This window comes from Melospiza melodia, chromosome 19 (genome assembly GCF_035770615.1).
Source record: "Melospiza melodia melodia isolate bMelMel2 chromosome 19, bMelMel2.pri, whole genome shotgun sequence".
Lineage (NCBI taxonomy): Eukaryota > Metazoa > Chordata > Aves > Passeriformes > Passerellidae > Melospiza > Melospiza melodia.
In genome coordinates, this window is record NC_086212.1 from 635,892 (window position 1) to 657,664 (window position 21,773).

At 46.2% G+C, this 21,773-nt stretch overlaps 1 protein-coding gene across 5 annotated transcripts in view; it reads left to right on the forward strand.

The window, feature by feature from the left end:
* The first annotated feature begins 6,515 nt into the window (after window positions 1–6,515).
* RALGAPB (Ral GTPase activating protein non-catalytic subunit beta) overlaps window positions 6,516–21,773 on the forward strand; it is a 60,990-nt gene continuing 45,732 nt past the window's right edge. For 4 of the 5 annotated variants that reach the window (XM_063172063.1, XM_063172064.1, XM_063172065.1 and 1 more), the window contains exons 1-6: window positions 6,516–6,620; window positions 13,100–13,312; window positions 13,979–14,181; window positions 15,972–16,135; window positions 16,761–16,947; window positions 21,289–21,420. In XM_063172063.1, the coding sequence (XP_063028133.1) occupies window positions 13,130–13,312; window positions 13,979–14,181; window positions 15,972–16,135; window positions 16,761–16,947; window positions 21,289–21,420 (869 nt within the window). In that variant the 5' untranslated portion in view covers window positions 6,516–6,620; window positions 13,100–13,129. The remainder of the gene's footprint in view (window positions 6,621–13,099; window positions 13,313–13,978; window positions 14,182–15,971; window positions 16,136–16,760; window positions 16,948–21,288; window positions 21,421–21,773) is intronic. The other variant, XM_063172067.1, reaches the window with a different exon arrangement.

The window sequence follows — 21,773 nt, forward strand, 5'->3', positions numbered from 1 at the left end:
ACCATGGGAGCGGCTCGGCAGCTGCTTGCACTGCTGTGCCAAGGGTCCGGGATGCCAAGCCCAGGTGGGAGAGGAGTGGCAGAACTGACCCAGTGGCACAGGGGTCCCTGAACCATACGCAGGTTATTTGCTTTTGTTTTCAAGAAGAAAGTAAAGCTTCTTTCTTTTGCCTGCCTTCCTTCCTTCCTTCCTTCCTTCCTCTCCCATTTTCTTTCTTCCTCCCTTCTTCCCCCCTCTCTCCCTCTAATTGGGAAGGTGGGCCTTGTAGTTGACTGTCAGGATGGGATTGGGAGCCAGTAAGGAGAAGGAAGAAGTGATGAGATACGAACAGATGCACCCACAGATAGTCCACTGAGAAAGAAACTAGCCTAGTGGAATTATGACCCTAGCTCCAGAGATAAGGACAAGCACATGGCAGTTTAGTTCCATGCTCCCAGCGCTGTAATTTTTCCTTTTTCATGTGAGAAATGACACTCACTTCTAAAATGTCAAAGGTTTATTAAACCTTAACAAAAAATACAACAAAGGACTGAACAAGGAAAAATTACAGTGCTGGGAGTCTCCATAACTAGCACCCATGTGCTTGTTTTAAAAATGGATACTCTGCCTTTTATACTCTTAGCCCCGCCCAAAGTTTTGTCAGTCAATTCTTTCTCTGTTGTCAATTGGTGATTACTTTCTTACATTTTGATTGGAGGCCAGGTGTTGTCATGTTGCACCTCCTGGTAACAAGCCCTCCCAAATGCCCTCACTACCGAGGCTATTACAAGGGGGAGGGGAAAGAGGTCTATGGGAGGAGATATTACAGTAACATCACTATACATTTACAAAACTTTTCTTAACATACACATAATATAAATCTCTTAATTGTGAGAGCCAACCATCACATTATTCATTTGTAACATGCTGTCTTCTGTACTTTTGTTAAGGTTTAATAAACCTTTGAAATTTTAAAAGTAAGAGTAGTTTCTCACATCAGGATCCATGTGGTTGCTGAGAATGGGGATCTTCCATTTTGCTCCATGAGAAGTCCTGCTGCAGCTTGGTTTGAAGAGAGAACCCTGAGTGAACAGGGAAAAAAGAGACAGTAATGTTAACTTTTTTATACATAAATAAAGGTTACATGACAATTGTAAGGTATGTGAGCCTTGTGATAATGTATGGATGTGAACAATGCATATTTTATTATTGGCTTTTTGCAAATATTAAAATGAATATTATATGTGTTATGTTAGAAAGTTATGCTGTATTAATTTTCTTAAGTAGTATGTTAAATAGAGTTTTAGGGTATAACATAATGTTAAAATAGAAACTATACTATGTAAGATACTTTTTTAAAAGAGAAGAATGAGGTACTCGTGCTGAGATAGCAGCCACAGGACACCTGAATCTCAGAGAAAAAAACTTTGTTGCTCCCTTATCAGAAGAAATGAACTTCTTCCCGCCTTGCTCAGCCATGGAGATTCCGTTAGGATTCAGAGGAAGAAGCTGACACTGACCAGACAGAATCCTGTGTTTGAATGGAATTTATACATCATGTATGAGGTGTATGCATATGCAACAGGCTGTTGCTTTTAAGGGTTAATTCTCTGTTAACGGGGGTCGTTTGTCAGGCTTATTTTGCCCAGAAAGAGGTACCCAGATTGTCCATAACTCTTTGTTTTTATTGTCTTGTATTGTCCTAATCCTGCTTGCCAAAATTTTTATTACTATAATATTATTACTATCTTTATAACCATTTTATTACTTTTAAACTTTTAAAATTTTAAAAACAAGTGATTGGTGTTTTTCACAAGGATATCAGAAAAATGAATCTACAAACACCAGAGGTTTATGTCCAAAAAGGAGACAGAGGAGTCCTTTCACAGTATGCGAATAAAGGCAGAGGCCATGGGGCATTCCCCATGAGGTCTCTTAAAATTGTTAGAGGACGCAGCCTCCTTTTTATCCTAATTTCCCAGCCACATTTCCCTTCTCTCTTTCCCCATTGGCTGAGGTACTTGAGAGGTACAGACTTCTCAAAATGCTTAATACTCCCTTCTAATATACCCCCCTGTTATGAACAAAAATTCGGTTAATATTTTTTTGTGAGAAAAAGTTACAAAAAGGCAGCCAGATCACTGTAGCTGCCGAAGTTCTGCGTGTTTTGTTATTGTAATCACGGGTCGTTGTGGCTAATCGCTCCTTTTGTATTAGCAGAGCCACGCCCGAGGCTAAGTTGTACCTTTCCCAGAATAGTGAAGACACCTGAGAGGGTGGGGGGGGTTATGCAAAGTGACTCCAAGACCAGCATGCTGTGTGGGTCCCCCGCTTCGAATGTATTGAGAAGACCCCAAAAACAACGAGCCAAATAAGAGTTGAGAGACTCGAGTGATGTCTGGATGTGAGGAGCGGAGCACTGGGCCTGCAGAGATGCTGGAAACCTTCATTGTTCCTCACCCTGTCTTCGAGAGCCCCCGAGCCAGGTCTGGGAGGGGAGCGAGAGTCCGATCGAACTAATAACTGAGGGGGATACCACGCCCTGAAGGCTCCCACGAGGACCGGATCCCCCAGCCCTGGCCCTAGTGGACAGAGCTGTGCGTATCCTCCTCCTCTGAGTCGCCCTGGGAGACACCACGGGGACTGCAGCCCTGGCGAGCTGCCCTATCCTGAGCTGATCACTTTTAATAAAGGCATTAAAAGGAGAAGAAGTCTCCTGGCCCTGTTTATTTCACCCCCTCCCCGTTATTCTTTTTCCTCGTGTCTCTGTTCTTTCTCTCTAAGTCCAGAGATGTAGCACAGTCTTGGGTGAGTAGTAGTCTGTGTCAAATAGTGGAGTTCCTATGTTATTTATGGTTCTCCCCACTGCTTCTTTCACCTCTCTGTATCTAGCCTTATCTGCCATCAGGCACACAGGATTTTTGTAATACCACCTTGTTCTCATTCCTTTCAGGGAGAATCCACACAGGGTGAACTGCAAAGAGCTGGGAGGCAGCACAGCCACAGCTGGCAGCCCTGAGGCCACTGTGCAAGGGGACCACGGGAGCCACCTTTCCTTGTGTGATCACTGTGTGTGACTTCAGTGCTTTTGAAGTCACACATAGTGAGCACACAGGGAAAGGTGGCTCTCCATGGGCTGCTGCAGGTGAACTTCAACTTCTCTTGCTCTGCCACTGTCAAGCAAAATGTACGAGAAAGGGAAGAAGTTTTTGCTCCTCTGATCTAGCAGGTAAGGGACCGAGAGGAAGATGGGCACAGCAAGCAGACTGTGATTTGGGAAACGGGGGTCCATGAGCCAGCTTTGCAGTTTCACCTCTGCACATGTGCCTGTTGGCTCTGAGACTCTCTTGTGTAACAAATTGTTAGAGGTTAGGATTGCTCCTTTTGTTTGCTTTCTCTCAGGGAATTTTTTCCCATATGTTGCTAGGAGACAAAACTGACTGGTACTTAAGAGCGAAAAAAGAAGTTGCCGCGGTACAGAGGAAGGGTAGAGCTGTCTACTCTCTTAGGTGAGGGGTTTCTCTAGAGGGGGCAGAGATACTGGGAGATTTGGGCAGGGGGAAGGGGCTGAGCAGAGCTCCTGGCTCTCTCTGGCTCTCTCAGCATCAGAAGGGAGACAGGCTGTGGCTGCAGTAGGGAGAATTCTCCAGCACTGTGAGGCTCTGTCTCCTTCTGTCTTCTACCACGAGTGAAGCTCTGTTTATGGGAGTGGCTGTTGCACTGGGACTTTGTTAACACCCCACCTCACTAAAAAAGGACCTTCACCATCTGCTCTGGTGCCTCAGGGGAAGCCCTGGGACCCCGAGCCCCTTCCCTCTCAGAGGGAGGGTCTCCCAGCCGTGTTCGGGAGCCAGGCTGCTTTTTGCCGCTGCTCTGAGTTTTCGCTACACTGTAGCCCCATTACCCGGGCCTGCCGAGATGCCCTGTGGCTCCTGCTCAGGCTGCAGAATTTCTGCTACATCTCATTTATTACAACAGGATCTGCTTGCCTCTGCTGTTGCAGCTGCTGCCAAGGTTCCTGCTGCAGTCCATTTCTCCAGCCGGAGGTGCAGCGGGCCCGGCCGTCCCTGAGGGTTCCCAAGGCAGCCCCTTGCGCATCCCTTCCGCCAGCCCGGCCGCCATTGCCGTGCGCAGAGAGGCGGCCGAGCTCGCGCCACAGCGCCCCCTGCAGCCCCGGGGGAATCATCGCCCCGCCCTGCCCGGCCGGGAGCCACCAGCGCCCCTGCTGGCTGTGCCCGGAACTGCAGCGCAGGGGAAGGGGCCTGCAGCCGCGACAAGGCCGGCCCTGGGGCTCTGCGTCTGCTCGTCGGTGCTGCCGCCTTGGGGTTGGTTTGCCTTCTTATACACACACACGCTAGCAAGGAACTGCTATTCCTCTTCTGGTATCTCTGCCTGAAAGCCCTGTCATTTCAAAGTTATAAGAATTCAGAGGGAAGGGGGTCATATTCTCCATTGCAAGGGAGGTTCCCGCCTTCTTTGGCAGACATCTGTCTTTCAAACCAAGACACAAATGCCCTTTCCTCAGTCCTCTCCATCTGTGCTGCATTCTGCCTACCCCAGCAGCCTGACTAACCCAAATCTCTCTCTTTTTTTTTTTAAATTAGGGACCAAAGATTCATGGTATTGTGAAGGGATGTGTCCTGCAAGGCCCTGCTCTCCCCTTGGGGGCAGAACAAAGAAGAGGAAAAGATTTACATTAAAAGCACTAAGCAAATCTTTATTATGAAACTCACATCTCTTGCTGTCAGCAGCCTCCATGCAGAGAATGTGAAGACTAGAAGTCTTCCTGCCAGCAAGGGGAACAGGAATAGAGTTTGCACTGTGATATCTGGTGTTCCTGCAGTGGATAGCAATACAAGAGGTTAAAAATCACTTTGCAGGCTCCTATTTGTTTAGGTTAACATCTTAGTGCTGCACTGAACCAAGAAACAGTGCAGGCAAGTGCTGAAGAAAGGACCTGGATACCTGGCCCCTGTGGAACAGGCCATAATGAATCTGTGAGACTAGGTTGACTTTATTAGCAGTGCACCAGCTGGACTGCTTGCAGAAAGCAGAGAACACTGCAGAGAGGTGAACAGAGGGGTGACACAGGCAGGCAGATGTTGCCGCTCCCAGCTGCAGCAGGGAGTGAGGTAAAGGGGTCCATTGCCAGGGCCTCTCACGACACCAGGCCCTCGAACCATCCCTAAACATCGCTGGGCTGTGGAGCAAGGCACTGCTCCCTGCAGTGACCTGTGCTGCCTTCTCCACTGGCTGTGTTTCACAGAATCAGGAAGTAGCTGGACTTTTTAAAGGCCATCTATTCCAAGCCCCCTGCAATAAATAGGGATACCTTCCACTAGACAAATTGCTCCAAGCCCTGTCCAATTTGGTCTTGATTATTTCCACAGGTGGGCTGCCAAAGCTTCTCTGGAAAAATTGTTTTAGTACCCTCACAGTAAAGAAATACTAAAGAAACACATAAGAAACCTATTCTAAGCCTGACCTTTGGCAGTGAGAAGCCATTCCACCTTGTCCTGTCCCTCCATCCCTCGTCCCAAAATCCCTCCTCAGCTTTCCTGCAGTCCCTTTAGGCACTGGAACAGGCTCCCAGGTCTCTCTGGAGCCTCCTCTCCCCCAGGTGAGCACCCTCACCTCTCCCAGCCTGGCTCCAGAGCAGAGGGGCTCCAGTCCTGGGACCATCTCCATGACGACTTCTGCACCTGCTCCAACAGCTCCACACCCTTCTGGTGCTGGGTCCCCAGGGCTGGGGCAGCTCTGCAGGTGGGGTCTCACCTGAGTGGGCAGAGGGGCAGAATCCCCTCCTCACATGCTGCCCACACTGAACCCAGGTAACCTATGTCGCTGTAGCTAAGTGCTATCAGCACCCGCAGACTGGTCAATACTGTGGGCCAGGGGAGCAGCAAATGAACGCGGAATGGGAATAAAGATCGCGGGAAGAGCGAGACACGGCCTGGGGAAACAGAGCTGGTGCTGTCACTGTCCCTTCCCAGCCACAGCCAGGCTGAGCTGCGGCTGCCGGGGCGCAGCAGCAGCGGAGTGTGAGGGCAGGGCAAGGCCGGGCCGGGCAGCAGCAGAGCCCGCGGCGGCAGTGGAAGCGGAGCCGGAGCCAGGCCAGCGGAACGGCGCCGGCGACTCCCGGTCGCTGCAGCTCGAGCTGGAGCTGCCCGGCAAAAGCTCTTTCCACCCGAGGGCCCGGGGGCGCTCAGTCCCGGTGCGCTGCACAGGCCCTCCCCAGGCCTGGGTGCAGCGCCCGGGGAACGGTGAGATGGCGGAGCCTCTGGGATCCGCGGGCAGCGCGGGCCACGGGCGGGGCCGGTGTGCGCGGCCCCTTTAAGAGTGAGAGCATCACAGCGGCGCCAGGCACGGCGGCGGCCGCTCTACGCATGCGCACAGCCTGTCCCTGCGACTTATTCGGTGCTTCCGGCACAGGAGTAGCGTGCAGGGGCGGGGAATGGCGTTGTAGTGGGCTCGCGCATGCGCAGGGCACGACCCTGCCGTGCGCTTTGTGGCGCTGCCGGAAGCGGGTGCGGGCCGAGCGCAGCGAGCGGCGCTCCCGGTCCCGTGTGGCCGCGGCCCCGTGGCGCCGGCGGCCTGAGGGAGTGGCGCTCCCCGACATGTCTGCCGGGCTCTCGGCGCAGGTAAGACGGCCAGGCTTCCCGCCACGGCACTGTCGGGCTCGGCCCGCTTCGCCACCCGCGGGGCCTGTGGCGCGGGCGCCGCCCGGAGCCTCCCCCGCGCTGACCTCTGCGCTGCCGCGGCGGGGCCCGAGCGGGGCGGGCGATGGGCGAGCCCGTCCCCAGGGCTCCCCCAGCGCCTCGCCCCTGGTTGGTGCCGCGGAGCCACCGCAGGGCGGGCGGGAGCGACTCTCGATGACCCCTCGCGGCCCAGGGCCCCTCTCGGCCTCTGCTCCGGCCCAGGGGTCGAACGGCGTTCCGGGTCCGTGGGAGGAGCGTGAGGTGGTACCCGCGCCCTTCCTCCCGTGTGGATCCTGCGAACGGGAGCTGGACCTGAGGGAGGAAAAAGTTTGTGTCGCTGTTTCCCCGCAGAGTCCGACCAACAGCCCGCTGGTGCCGAGCGTGCACGGCTCAGGCCTCTGGGGTCTGTCGGGATTCTGCTTTTCCCTCTCTCATTCGGTCTCCGTGCCCCGTGGATAGTTGATCCTGTTTATTTGGCAAACTCAGCAGCGAGGCTTCTCCCCGGAGTGAGGGGGTTGTGCCTGCAAGAGAGTCCTTCCTGCTTGAGCAGTTTGGAGACTTCGCCAGAAACCGGACCGACGAATGAGTGCCAATGTAAAAGAACTGTTGAGTAAAAATTTTGTTCAGTCGAGTGCACTGTTTTGTGGTCAAGTTCATTAAATAGTTTTTTGCATAAATGAGGGGTTTGAAAACTTACTAAATTATCAGGTGACTTGCCTGGAAGATACTAGATTTGAGAAAAATTATTTAAAATGAGAGTGAAAGTGAGAAGCAGAGTAGTACTGACGTCTGAGTAATGATGCTTGAAAGCAGAATAATAGCCAAAACATACAAAACTGTTTTTGCTTTCCTATGGCTCTGCTCAGCTTCACGTGTAACAGTATGCAACTTGTAGGCAGTGGCCTTCTCTCTAGCAAGTGCCCTGCCTCTTGCTTTGGCCAGGCTGTGTCCAGCAGTGTTCCCAGGAGCCAGAGGCAATGGGGTCCATGAACTGGGGGTGCTGGAGATAGTGAGGCCGGAATCCTGTGGGATCCTTTGAGACCCAGTCTTTCCTTTGGCACATTCATGTATTAATTTCTGCTACAGTAATGCAATAAAATCTGACAAATTTGTCTTCTCGGGGCAAGGGCACCTGGGATTCTCTTCTCTTACCCTTGGTAGTGCTGTGGCTGAATGGCTTGGGAAAGGATGACAGGAGTTTGGTTTTTCATTTGACTTTTCTCTTCTTGCATTGAATATCGACTTAAAAAAAATAATTATAGTAACCCTGACATGCATTTTTTAAAATTTCTTTAACAAAATACTTAAAATACCAACTTTCTGCTGGTCTTTCTCTCAGATAGGTCTTCTATTTGGTTCTTGTAATTTTTATTTTTTCCCTGCTCTCTGTTCTGGCTGTTCTTCACACACAGTGCATGCCTTAGGCAGAGCTGATATGTTAGGTGGCTCCAGAGGTGAGCTGCCAGGAGGGCTGTGCTTCCTCAGGCCTGGTAGGGTTAATACCAGAGCTGCAGTTAGTCTCAGCTAGATGTAACTCGCCTTCTCCAACATGAACTTGGAGGGCAGTGGGACAAGTGGGTATATGGCAGCTGTTCATGTTTAGAATGTCAGACAATGAGAAAAATTGCACATAATTGTCTGGTTTGTGCTTTGGGGGAAGGTGGGTTGTGGGAGGATGGCTTTCTGGCAAGAATTGTTTCCTTTGGAGAGCAAATGTTAGTACTGTTAGGTAGCAGAGGTCACGTTAAATGAGAGGACTTTCTTTTTTTCCAGGGAATACTCATAAAGCATATCTAATATCCCAGAACTTTGATGTGGACTTTTTTTTTTTTGTGGCTGCTTCTCTGGTTTAGGCTCAATTAGGCCTTCAGCCTTCCTTGGGCATCTCTCTGCTGATGTTCTTTGCATCCATTGTGTCTGCTCTGCTTTTTTGGTTCTAGTAAAAGCCAAGAGGGGTCAGCGTGTCTTTGTGCTTGAAGTTCTTTTGCATCGTAGGAAAATACTTCATTTTACATCTGAAGCTGCTGAACACTACCAAATGTTCATGTTTGCTGCCAGCACTTCCCTCCCTTAGTGCACATTTTCTGAGGAATTGCTCTGTACCTGAGTAGTGATTCCCTGACCTCTCCCTGCACATGCTCCGAGCACCTCAACTTCAGCCTTGCACCTTCTGTGCATTCCTTCACAGTAACTGCAGAATGTGGCTCTGTTTAGTTCTTGCTGTCTAACTTTAGTAATCCAGGAGTTTAAATATTTTGGCTGCAGCTGTTCATATTAGGTCTCTGGAAACTGGAAATAGAACTTTATTGTTTGAGTTTTATGGACTTGTAATTCTTTTGTGCTCACTGGCTTCTGCAGTGTTTGAGAACTGAGGATCTTGGATCCTCAATGCTGAGACATCCAGTTTCTGTGGTTTATATGGTAATAACAACTGAAGTTCCTAAGATGAAACAGATTGGGAGGAAATACATTGAAATCCAGATTATTTACCATGCTAGGGATTATTTGAATTAGTGCTCAGTTTCATAATGTCTCATTGCCTTTGCTAGTTTTAGTGCTGGTGATTTCTTTCCAGGTTTCTCTGTGAGAGTGTGAGGATGTTTTATTTAGTGCAGTCTCCAGGAACATACAGTGAACATAGAGCATACAAGAGTGTGTAAAACTGCTTGGTGAACAACAGGAGTTTATTTATTATTCTACTCACCCCTTCTCTGAATCAGCTTTCTGAGAGTTCTTAGTGATTTGAACCCCCATAGACGTATGTGTATGTGAAATGTGAATATTCAGCTTCATGAAACTTGTGCAAAGTTAGCTGGGCTAGTGAGGGTGCTTCTGAAATACAGAAGTATTGCAAAAACAGGAGTCAAAATTAGGTGTGGTGTGACAGTTGCTTTCTTGGTCTTCAGTTTGCTGTTGGTGTTTCAGTAGTTGCTGATAAATACAGTGTCTTGGAAGGGAGGGAGTCGTGCTGCTGCACAGCAGTAGGTGCTCTTTGAGGAAAGTTGGAAAACTGTCTGTCAGTGTGGAATCTGTCAGGAACATTGTTTTGTATATCATTGTGTGGAGACTTTCCAGCCTTTTTTAATTCCTGTCCAGTCAGAAGCAGCTGTGTGCTAGACAGATTTAGAGATAGTCCAATCCTAACAGATTGCAGCCATTTCCAATTCAAGTGGCAGTTGAACTGGAGTCTTAAATAAAAAGTAACTTCTAGTCCTTCCAAATAAAAACTTTTAACTGCTAAATATAGGGGGGGTGGATAGATCGATACCCTGATAAATCCCCTCAGAAGGATTTTGCATCTGGATCAATTACTTTTCTCAGTATTCCCTGGGTATTGCTAAAATGAACAGGTTTCTTTTACAGCAAGATGAAAGGAAGTCTCAAATATTAGCAAGATACAGGCTGATGATCAAATTTATGTAACAATGTCAGGCAGCAGGCTGGGAGTGTGTGGTATGAGAAGTTTTGGTTGTCCTGTCGCTAAACCTCTTCAGCATGGCATATTGTATATATTCTGTATCTGTTAAAAGTGTTACTCCTCAGAAGTGTGGAAGGGTCACCCAGAAGAGCTTTGCATCTTTTCTTCATTGTGGCAAGGAGCTGCATGAGGACGAGTGATTGTGTTCTCGTGTTCCCCTGCCTTAGTGCAATTAAGGTTTTCTAAGCTGCAGCAGGATTCTTCTAGATGAGAAAGCTCCCACATAGGCATTGCCTGCCTTTTGCTTGTGTTGTACAGCAGTTCCACACACCTGGGCACTCTGCTCTGGGCTGAGGGGGCCACAGTGAGTGTGCTGTGCTTATCACACACTGAGAAGATCCTGCCATGAGCTGTTCACTGCCAGCTGGAGGGCAGGCATGGAAAGGACATGCTGTTTTAGCAGCTCAAATCAGCTTATTTAAACCAGTGTTCCTCAAATACTGTTACAGGGTTACATGCTTCTAATGAACTTGTGTCACGGGAGAGGAATGGGGAGTGCTTCCCCTTTCCCTTGCAGGATAGGGGGTAGGGACTCTGCTCTGGGAATGGAGACAAAGTGCTGTGAGGATGAGAAAGGAGGGGGAAGTCTTGGAAAGTGGATTATATCTCACTTCTGTCCCTTCTGCTTTGTCTTCAAACACACACTGGAGACTAAGATGCTGGTCAGGTAGAAGATGAAGCATGTCTGTGGCTATAGGATATGAAAGGAAAAGATAGGAGTATGGAAACCTAGATAGTGGAGCTACCTAGATAGTGGAGCTAAGCAGTGATCAAAGCCATCACTGAGGATTGGGATTTTGTAGGTTTTGTTTGGTATTTCATTTTTGAGGGTATTTTCTTTGGGGTTTTGAGTTTGATTTTGGGGGTTTGTGTGTGTGTGACTTTTCTGTGTCTTGGAATTGCCATTTTTCTCTAAGCCTAAGGGTTTTGACCACAGTGACATGAGCATTCCCCCTGCTTCAGTCCCCAGAGGAGGGAAGATACCTGAAGGATATAGGGATTGGACATCCTGCAGGCTGCTGCTGCTGCTCTGGTTAACTCACTAGCAGATAAGCACACATGATTGTGTCTCAAACCACAAAGGATGTAGTTTGGAAGACAAGATCTTGCTGCCTCGCTTTTCTGTCTCCCTTGAAGGGAATCATCAGGCTTTGGGTATAAACATCTGGGCAGTCAGCTAAGTAGGCAGATTGTTTAAATAGGTCTTTCCCTAGGAATGTGTATTTCCAGGCCTGGTTTCTTGTTTGGTTTTGGGCCAACAAATGTCTAAGGGAGGTGTTCAAAATATTCCCTGTATAACAAACTGGCTTCCAAATTGTGCCAGGTAAGTGCAGTTGGCAAACGGATCTTGGAGTGCCATCCATGCCAGCTTGAGCTGCTCTGTGCTGTGTCTTTTGAACACTCCTTGCTTTTCTCCTGTGCCAACCCTGTTCCTTGTTCATGTGGTCACCTGGCTCAGATAATGGATAAAAGGCTGTCACTTCTGGTGGGAGAGGAGGAAAAGGAGCTGGTGCAGTCACAGTTCTGGTGACTCTCACAGGCTGCTGTGGTATCACCTGCTTGAGCAGTGGTTTAACGTTGTGAGCCTGTACAAAGCACTCTGCTGTCAGAGGGACGTTCCTGCCACCCCTCTGGCCCTGTGTCCTCACTGCTCTCCTCACAAAACAACTGTGTTGGCACAGATGTTTCTCATCTGAGTCAGATCAGATCTCTGGATGTGTTTGATGTGTGGATCAAAGTTGGCTGTGCATGGTGGGTGTCTCTGAGCTGCCCAGTGCAGTCCCATGGCTGGTGCTGCCTCTCCTCACCCATTCCCGGGGCTCCCAGCACAGAGGTGTTGGTGGTGCTGTTGGCGCAGCATGAGCCACTGCTCAGGACACAAGAGTGCTGCTGACTGCAGATGGACTGTGGGAGCACAGCTTAACCTCTGCTGCTTCTAATTGCCTCTCTTGGTTGAGGTTTCATAGCAATGCCAAAATACCCATCCCAAGCTCCTCTCACTGCAAAAATCTGGTTAGTTCACGGTCAGCTTGGCTTCCTGATCTCAAATGGCAGTGAGGGGATATATGTAACTGCAGTTGTGCTGGGATTGTTACTGAAAGGAGAGCTGTGTCTAGTTCCGAGAGCACTGCCTGGGAAATTTCCTAGTGGCTTTTCTCTCTGGAATCTGTGGGGCAAATGTAGATTTTTATGGAGTGACTCTCTGTGTGTATTGACTTTACAAGGATTTGAAACACACCCCAATGCCATTGATTTGGAACCTGTATGTGCTGTAATGAACTGTAAAGTGATGCTGTGTTTAAGCTAGTGATGCACGAAGGCTCAGCCAGTCCTGAACTGCTGCAAATAAAGGGCACTCTTCATTATCACTGAATTGCATCTTTCAGCTACTAGTTTTTAGTAGTACCTGCAGTAGAAATACCTTAGGAATATGAAAGAGGCTGAATTTTTGTCTTCTCAGATGACTAAGGTTTTCCTGGAAGTTTCCTGGGGTCTCTTTTTAACTGCTGTTGAGGTGAAAAAGGGAACAGGGTGAATTGCAGCCATTGCTTCATGAGCAGAATCCTTGTAGAACTGTTTTCTACTTACCTGAAGATGTTGTGTGAATGGAAGCAGCTTTCCTGCAAAAATGGTGTAAGCAGAAGTGTGAGGTGAAGTCACTTCTCAGGTTTAAGTGTCTAAAATAGGCATTTATTCCCGAACTGAAACTTGATGTAATCTCTGTAATCAACCTATGTTAAAGCTTGTCTGTGTAAAAAGCATCCTAAGGTTGAAGAACAGCTGTTGGAATCTCTTCTGGGTTGTGAAATGTATGAAATGTATGAAATGTATATGTGCATCTTGAATTTGCACTGGTCTGGATTGTGATACATAGCCTCAGTTTTGCTAACTCATGTCATAGACATTTAAACTAATTGTCTCTTTTTCTTCCTTGCCCCCCCAGGTGTTGTTTGGATTGTAGCATAGAGGCACTATGTACTCAGAGTGGAGATCCTTGCATCTTGTAATTCAAAATGATCAGGGGAATACCAGTGTACTTCACAGCTATCCTGAGAATGTGGGGAGAGAAGTGGCAAATGCAGTGGTGCGTCCTCTTGGACAAGCTTTAATTACATCATCTGTTGGAAGTGAGAGTTTACTAAAAACAGACAAAGAAGTAAGTGCCTTTCCTTGGAGATGATAGTTTCCTTTATGCTGGAGTGACAGTTTAGTAGTTTTTTATGGCCTCTTTTATTTTTCTCTCTTTATTGTCCCAAGTTTTATGAAGTGTGTTACATTTTTAGTTTAGTGATCTCCATAGAGTTTTTATTAGCAGCTAGATTATAGCAACAGTGTACTTCATGTCTTAATAGTAAATGTTTGCCTGAGCTACTATACCACAAAATTTAGGCTAAAGAAAACCAACCAAAAACCTCAAAACAAACCCAAAGAATTTAGCATTTAACACAAAACCTTTCTACTTACCTTCAGTTTTGAAGCAACAGTATGTGACTTCAAAAAAAAGTCTTTGTATAGTACAAGTATTTGTTAGAATTTGAAAATCTTTCACTAACAGCTTTTGTGTGTTCCCAAGAGTGATCTCTACAGTTTGGATTTAAGAGATTCAGAATTTAGAGAATGTTTTGCCATTTATTTATATTCTTCATAATATCATGATATATGAGTTAATGGTTTGGTGTTTTCTTGCAGGATATGTTGAACAGAATTGCCCATACAACATAACTACTGTTGCTTTCTTTTTTTTGAGTTAGAACTAATGTGCTCTGACCAGCACTTACTTACCAATATTTATTTTTAATAACTTCTGCTTTATGTTTGTTAGGTAAAATGGACTATGGAGGTGGTTTGTTATGGACTGACCCTCCCTTTGGATGGCGATACTGTGAAATACTGTGTGGATGTGTATACAGATTGGATTATGGCTCTTGTGTTACCTAAGGACTCTATTCCTTTACCTGTTATTAAGGAACCAAACCTTTATGTTCAAAGCATCCTCAAACATCTCCAAAATCTCTTTGTACCAAGGTGAGTGTTAGGGATTCCAGGCTATGCTCAGCAGGTAACCTGTCAGAGGACTCATGAGGTGTGGAGACTCTTGAGTCAAAAAGGACTGCTAGTGCTGCAAACTTAGGAGGAAGGTGTTTCTCCAAATGTCTTGTAATTTTGCACTAGCAAATTGAGTTTTTGCTGCTGTGGTTAGGATGACATATAATTAATATACTTTAATGTTTACTGTTGCAAGAGGTTCAAGATTTATCTCTGTTGAATGACTGGAGGGCAAGGGGAAAAGCAGACATGTGACTGCCAAAGTACTTTTCTTTGTAATAACTTCATATGCTTCTCATATGAAGTCATGGGAACAGTACTTCTGAAGGAGTATGGCCAAAAGGCCACAGTCTGTAGAAATCTAGACATCTAGAAGTCTAGAAATAGTGCAAGCAGAGCTTGCCACTGGGTCAGCTTTGTAAACAAGAGGAAGTCATAGATGGATAGGAATGTTTGAGTTGCCTTTACAAGATCAGCACAGAAGGATCCTGTTAGCTTGCATATAAGCCCTGGTTTTTTACAGTTTCTCTAAATCATTAGGCAGACAAGTCTTGAAGCAGCCTTAGAAGCTTCAAGCCTATATTGTTTAAGGATACCTTTCAACTGAAGCAATCTGCTCTATTATTGCTCAGGTAAAAATAGTGCTGTAAGCAAGGCAGGGTTCCCTCATCCCAAAGTTTGTTATTCTGCAGAGACTTTGGGTTATGGTCTAGCACTAATATCAAGCAACTCACTGAGGTCCTCAACTGTGGCTAGTAATGTGCAATTATGCATTAGGCATTATCTTGTCTCTTTGTAATATTTTTCTCCAGTACTGTAATACAACATTATGCTATCAAGATAAAAGCTGATAGTATTTAGCGGACCAGCAGATTCTTGAGGTGCTTGCTATGCAACATGACTTGTGGGTTATACCACATTGAAAATATTTGGAAGGAATCTGGTAATACTACTTACTAGTCCAGTGGAACATAATAGTTGTATGGGTTTTTTTGTCATCTCTTCAGTGGTGATAGGAGGGATCATGAAATGATGCACAGGTTGAAATATGCCTTACTGCACACTCTAATTTCTAATCTCTTCTTTCACCCTTTAAAATTTGGGCTTCCTAAGGATTTTTACCAATGTCCTCAGATACTGTCCAGAATGTGTCACATTGCTGTTTTGTACCTGTTCTGCATTGTCCAGACCAACTGATGGGAGGAGGTGATGCTGCTTTGTGCTCCTTCTGATCAACTTCGCGTTGAGTGATTCGGCAGTGCCAGTGGATCTGATTATTACTACAGGAAAAACCTAGGAAATATGAAACTGTTTCCTTTCTTCCTTCCTTACTTCTAACTGCTTACAGAAGATCTAGAAGGGGGTCTTTAAATAGGAACATCAGACTAAACTAGGAAGAATTCAAATTATTTTGCTAACAATATGTTCTCCTAATTTGCCACTTCTGAGTTATGTATGTAATAATTCATGATGTTGCAACTAGATTGTCATTGTTTGGCCCAAGATAAATATGAGATGATGGATTGTGCTTGTTTTGTCTGTTGAGTCTCACGTGGAAAAGAGCTGTACGGTGCATCTTGTGCTCATTAAGGCAGAGTTAGGATGCCTAGAGACAGAGTTGGGGTGCACAGAAGCATATTGGCTCATGGTCTTGGGTTTCACTCAATAATACTTGTTTCCTTTTGTAAGTTGAACATGCTGAAATTTCATGTTACTGAATACATCACTTAACAGTTCTATTTCTGAGGCATTGTTTTCTTCTCTTGCAGGCCAGACCCGGGATCCAGTCAGATCAGACTGTGCTTGCAGGTTTTGAAAGCTGTCCAGAAGCTGGCACATGAGTCAACAATTATGGCAAGAGAAACCTGGGAGGTTTTGTTATTATTTCTTCTTCAGATCAATGACACTCTTCTAGCAGCTCCAACTGTGCAAGGTTCATGATCATCTTCCATTTGGTTCAATTATTAAAAAACTTCTGTCTCTTCTTCGCATTCATCTGTGAGCAGGATGAGGGAACCTATTAAAAGCTCTTAGGAGCTACCAAAGTGCAATAGCTCACTCCTAATTCTGCTCCATTACTCCAAAATAAAGCATTGCCAGAAAAGACTGAATGATTTGGAGCTGAGTTTTCCTGAAAGTATTTTTGCTTTAAGTATTTAAAGACAGTGACTTTATACATGAACAGTTTAAGACACTGTTGTTTCCTGTTTGTTTCACTGAAACTCCTTTGTTTTGCTGTTCAGCCTGCCTAGTGCAAAAAAATAGTGTTAGTTATTTTAAAAAAAGACTTCAGTATAGACACAATGCAATAGAAGACTGCCTAAGATTGGTGGATTCCTTCTGTCCCTTATTACACACATGTGGCTGGGCTTTATCTATTTTACTTGGTCTTGCAAAAAGGCTAATTGGCTTTTTGGTAGGAAGCAATCAAGGATCATTCTTAAAAGTTACGAAAGAAAGGGCTTAATCTTTATGCACTTTAACTACAACCTCTTTGGGGAGATATTTGGAGTTTAGATGGAACACTAACTGAAGTTGTGCTTGGTTTCTGTTGCAAGGTGGCATTGCTGAGAATCTGGCTGAAAAATTAATTGGCGTGCTGTTTGAGGTCTGGTTACTGGCTTGTACGCGGTGCTTTCCAACACCTCCGTACTGGAAAACTGCCAAAGAGATGGTGGCCAACTGGAGACATCATCCTGCAGTAGTTGAGCAGTGGAGCAAGGTCATTTGTGCCCTTACTTCCAGGTAGGAGAAATCCCATGGAAATAAATGCATGTATGGGGATAATCATGGTTATACATATTTTGGAGTTGCTTATTTGTGGAATGTGCAGCAATCCAAAAGTGAATAAGCAATACAAAGTGAGAGATCTTGCTGTATCCTTGGATTGTGTGGGTGTTCCTTTGTTCTGCAAGGGGAGCTCTGAGTTGGATTCTCTGTTTTTGTGTAAGCATAGCACCTCTGTGATATTTGGCACCTTACAGCATGTGTGTGTATTAGTCTTCATGATTGTGACTCTTCATCATATCCCCTGAGGAGTGACTCAAGAGTATTAGTATGGCATTACCTGTGTGTGTCACCATCACAATTATTAGGTGCTTGTTAGTGCTCATGCTGCTGGGTTTGAGGTGACTCTTGGACTCTGCTTCGACCCTGTGGAGCTGAAACTGTTACAGCTGCCTGGCACTTGTTCCCTGGCAGTGAGGATGTGATGGGCCAGAGGCAGACCACAGGCTCTCTGCTCTAGAGAGCAGGGGAGAAGAGCTGTCCTGAGTCTTGCTGGGTATGGGAACAGTGAGGATCATGTATGATAGAATTGTTTAGGGTGGAAATGACCTCTAAGATCATCAAATCCAACCATGCACCCAGCACTGCAAAGCCCACCACTAACCCATGTTCCCAATTGTCACATCCAGAGGTCATTTAAAACCCTTTGGTGACTCCACCACTGCCCTGGGTAACCTGTGCCAGTGCCTGACAAATTTTCCATCTCATCTGAACTTCCCCTGGCACAACTTGAGGCCACTTCCCTATGTCCTGGCCCTTGTTACCTGTGAGAAGACGCCAACCCTCTGGTGGCTCTGGTCTCCTTTCATGTAGTTGTAGAGAAGGAGAAGGTCACCTCTGAGTCTCCTTTTTTCCAGGCTGAGCCCTCCCAGCTCTCTCAGCTGCTCCTGGTGCTCCAGCTCCTTCCCCTGCCCTGTTCCCTTCTCTAGATATGCTCCAATCCCTCACTGCCTTTCTTGCCATGAGGGGCCCAAAACTGTCCCCAGGACTGGAGGTGCCTCAGCAGTGCCCAGCACAGGGGACAGTCACTGCCCTGCTCCTGCTGCCACCCCATGGCTGGTGCAGGGCAGGTGTCATTGGCCCCTTGCCCACCTGGGCACACCAGGCTCTTGTGTAGCTGCTGTTGAGCAGCACCCCCAGGGCCTTTCCTGCTGGGCATTTTGCAGCCACTCTGCCCTAAACCTGTAGCTTTGGGGTTGTTGTGACCCAAGGGCCTGTCACTTTGCCTTGTGGAACATTATGGAGTGGCTTCAGCCCCTTGATCCAGCCTGCCCAAATCCCTCTAGAGATCCTTCCTGTCCTTCAGTAGGTCGGCTCCTGCCCACATCAGTGTCACCTGCAAACTGACCAAAGGAACGCTCACATCTGGGGGTTGCAGGAGAGTTTTGGCTATAATAGAAGGTTCTGAACAGTGAGGAGAGTTTCAGTACCCTTACTATTGAGGTCTTTTTTGTGTGAAGTCTTTGTGGGACGAATCTCAGACTCTTGGAGGAAAGAACTGAATTAATTGCTTGTAAGAGTCATCTGGGTCTCCTTCCAGCTCTCCTGAAATATCAGTAACTTATTTCTGTGAAAGTTCAAAGATGTGTTAAAATTGCTGCATTGTGAAATATTCAATAGTGTCTGCAAGGGTTTATTATAACTTTGAAAACTTTTCCTTTGAGTTACCTGTCAAAATGTGAAGTGTGGATAGATTTTTCCAGGTTATGCAGCTATTTGTTAAACCCCTGGGAAATAAAGCTGCAATACAAGTTCTGTGTATTTCCCACGCTATTTCTTCAGCTATTTTTAGCTTGTTAGATGTAGCATTACATAACGGAAAATACTTTATGATTCAGTGATCTGAAAAGAACAGCTCTGTCTCAAAACATGTGTTGGTGTTCTGCACCACACACTGTGCCTACACTTCCTCTCCCACTGTTGACTAACAGTCTTGGTTCTGTTGGTGCACAGGAGTATGCAGGGTTTCTGGAATGTTTTAGTTTGTGTTCAGTAATGTTGGTTTATGCCTGATACATGGAAGCCCAGGCTCTTCTGAGACTGGCTTTAAGTTCAGTGGTATTTTTAGCTGAATTTTTAATCTTTCAATGAAGCTCCAGCTTCAAACAGTTAAAATGTTTTAGTAAACAGTTCTGTGAATCAGGTTATTAGCGATAAGCTGAGAGTAAAGGTTTCAAATTAAAACCGTATGGAAAATTATATTTGAAAATATGTACACATAAGCAGTGTTAATTTGTGTCCCTGGCTATGATTTTTAGCAGGATGAAACTGGAGTTTCAATTGTATTGCCATGCTAATAGATACTACCTCTACCCCATCTAGATTGCTTTAAATATATTTTAACTGTCTTGGATGTGTGACTTAAAATTTATTTCTGTCTTCAATCATTCTTGAAAATGTCCCATATGTTATTAAAGATTTGGTCATGCTCTTTGAAAAACTGGTTTCTTGCAGTCATAGGGAGAAAAGAAGCAGTGCAGTGGTGTGAGGCATGATGGTGCATGGGATTGGGCCAGGGTCTTTTGGGTCTTTTAGAGCCAGGTAATTCCTCAGCAAAACTATACCATGAGGTCATGCCTCTGGGCACTAAATGCAGGTGGACAAAGGGCTGGAGAGCATTTCCTGCCTGGTATACATGTGTGAATTTCTGGTTTGAAGGGAACTTCCCAGTCTGACCCATTCCCAAGACTCTCTGGCAGTCACTCCTCCACCACCACTGACTTTAACTGCTGGGACTGAAGCCCCTTTGCAGCAGCAGCAGCAGCTCCAGTGAGCTGAGGCGTGCCCTGCTTGACGCCCTGCACTCCCCACTCTCACAGGCACACCAGCTTTCTCACCAGTTCAACCCCAGGTTTCCCATGGGAGTCTCAGATGTCTTGTTCCATAAAACCCTTTTCCTAGCACAGTAACAGAAAAACAGCTTGAGCTGGTGCCTCCAAGGAGCAGCCCAACAAAGGACTCCTGGGCTTTTATCCCCGCACAGTCCAAGCTTGTGCAAGTGTTGGCTCTTCCTCCCTAGTCCTCAGCTCTTGCATTGTCTGAGCACCTGGCTGGGCCACAAATCCAGTGCCCTTTATTATGCACAGGGTTGGCATTTCCCAGCCTCCCTTGAGGGAGTTCAGTCTGCAGCTGTCACTGCAGCTGCACCACCAGCTCTGGCACTGAATGGATTCCTCATCATCCTTGCATCTGGAGAAGGCCTCATGTCCTAAAGCTCTTTTGCTTTTCTGTCCAGGTTAGGTACTGTAAATAGGCTCTGATTTCAGACACTTGTGTTAACTGGCTGCTGGTTACTGTAGTACCCACTGCTGGGAGAAGTGGCAGATGGAAGTTCAGCCTGTTTGACTCTTGGTTTAGGAGTCAGTCAGAACTGCTTTTCTCCTTCTCTTCTCCTAGTTGTAATGACTTTAGAAAGCTATATGACTTTATAAGTAAGGACGAGTGGGACATTCCCTGACTATTGCAAGGAAGTTAGCTTAGGGAAAGACAAACTGATTTCTGAGAATGCTGTGATATTGAGAAGGTGCAGTGCAGATCTCTTCCATTCCTTTAGAAAACATCAAGATTGTGTTTATCAGGGAAATTGAACTGTAATTTGGTGAAGCTGGGTATGAAGCAGGGGTCAGATTAGAAGCAGGACCTCAGTGAAGGTCACTGGTGATTCTTCGGGTAGTTACAGCTCTTCTAAGCATTGTCCTTATGGTACTGGATCACTGTTTTGCTCTTTGCTGGTCTGTAGATCCTAGCCTCTGGCAGATGTGGTGCCATCTGTTTTGAAGAACTCACTAAACTGTGGCTTGCAAGTCCTGTGCTGCTTGTAGGTCAACAGTGAGTACTGCTCCTGGTGCTGAGGTACAGTGTAGGTCATCAGTCATGAGCTGGAATTTAGAGCTGCAACCTAATATGACTTGCTGGTGTCATTGAAAGCTTGAGCTAAAGAGCTGTGAGGATAAGGGCTTCAATTCCTTGTTTAAAAAAAAAAATTCCTTCTTCCTTCACATGTAGCATCCTGTCGGATATACATGTGGGTGTGACAACTGATGACCACTCTGGCTAAGTTATGGGAGAGCTGCTGAGGGGTCTTGTGCCTTAATAGCTTTTGAGTTTGGCTGGAGTTTTAGGCAGGTTCCTATCCACTATCCAAGGCTGAGAGATTGTATAAAATGGGATCTCTAGGAAAACTTGAAACTTGGGGTGTTGCATTGTTGCCTGTGGACTCACCTGTGGGCTGCTGATACCTTTTGGGGTGCAAAGGCAATGTTCAAGTTTTGAGCCAAGTCTGTCTGACTTGCGTTCTAGGTTGCTGCGTTTTACATATGGACCTTCATTTCCTCCGTTTAAAATTCCCGATGAAGATGCTGGTCTGATTCCCCTTGAAATGGATAATGAGTGCGTTGCACAAACGTGGTTTCGCTTTTTACATATGCTGAGGTATTGCAATTACAGCCCTCCATTGTTCCTGGTCTTGAATCAACTCCATACATTTGCATGATAAACAAAACATTTCTCTGGAGATTGCCAAGATTAAGCACCTAAATAGAATTAAACGAGAGATTTGTGCCAGTGCCCATGAAGCAGCTCAGGGCAGGCTTGAGTGGTGTTCAGGTTTGAATTCTGACTCTTCCAAAATGTAAACTGGTTCAGCTAATTAAAATCTATTTTAGCTATTTGGCATTTTGGAGGATCTGAAAAACAGGAGTTCAATAGAATTTTGTTTCTCTGAGATAACAAACAGGAAAAGCTGAACAATAGATCTAGGAGATGCTTACGACTTTCATTTATTC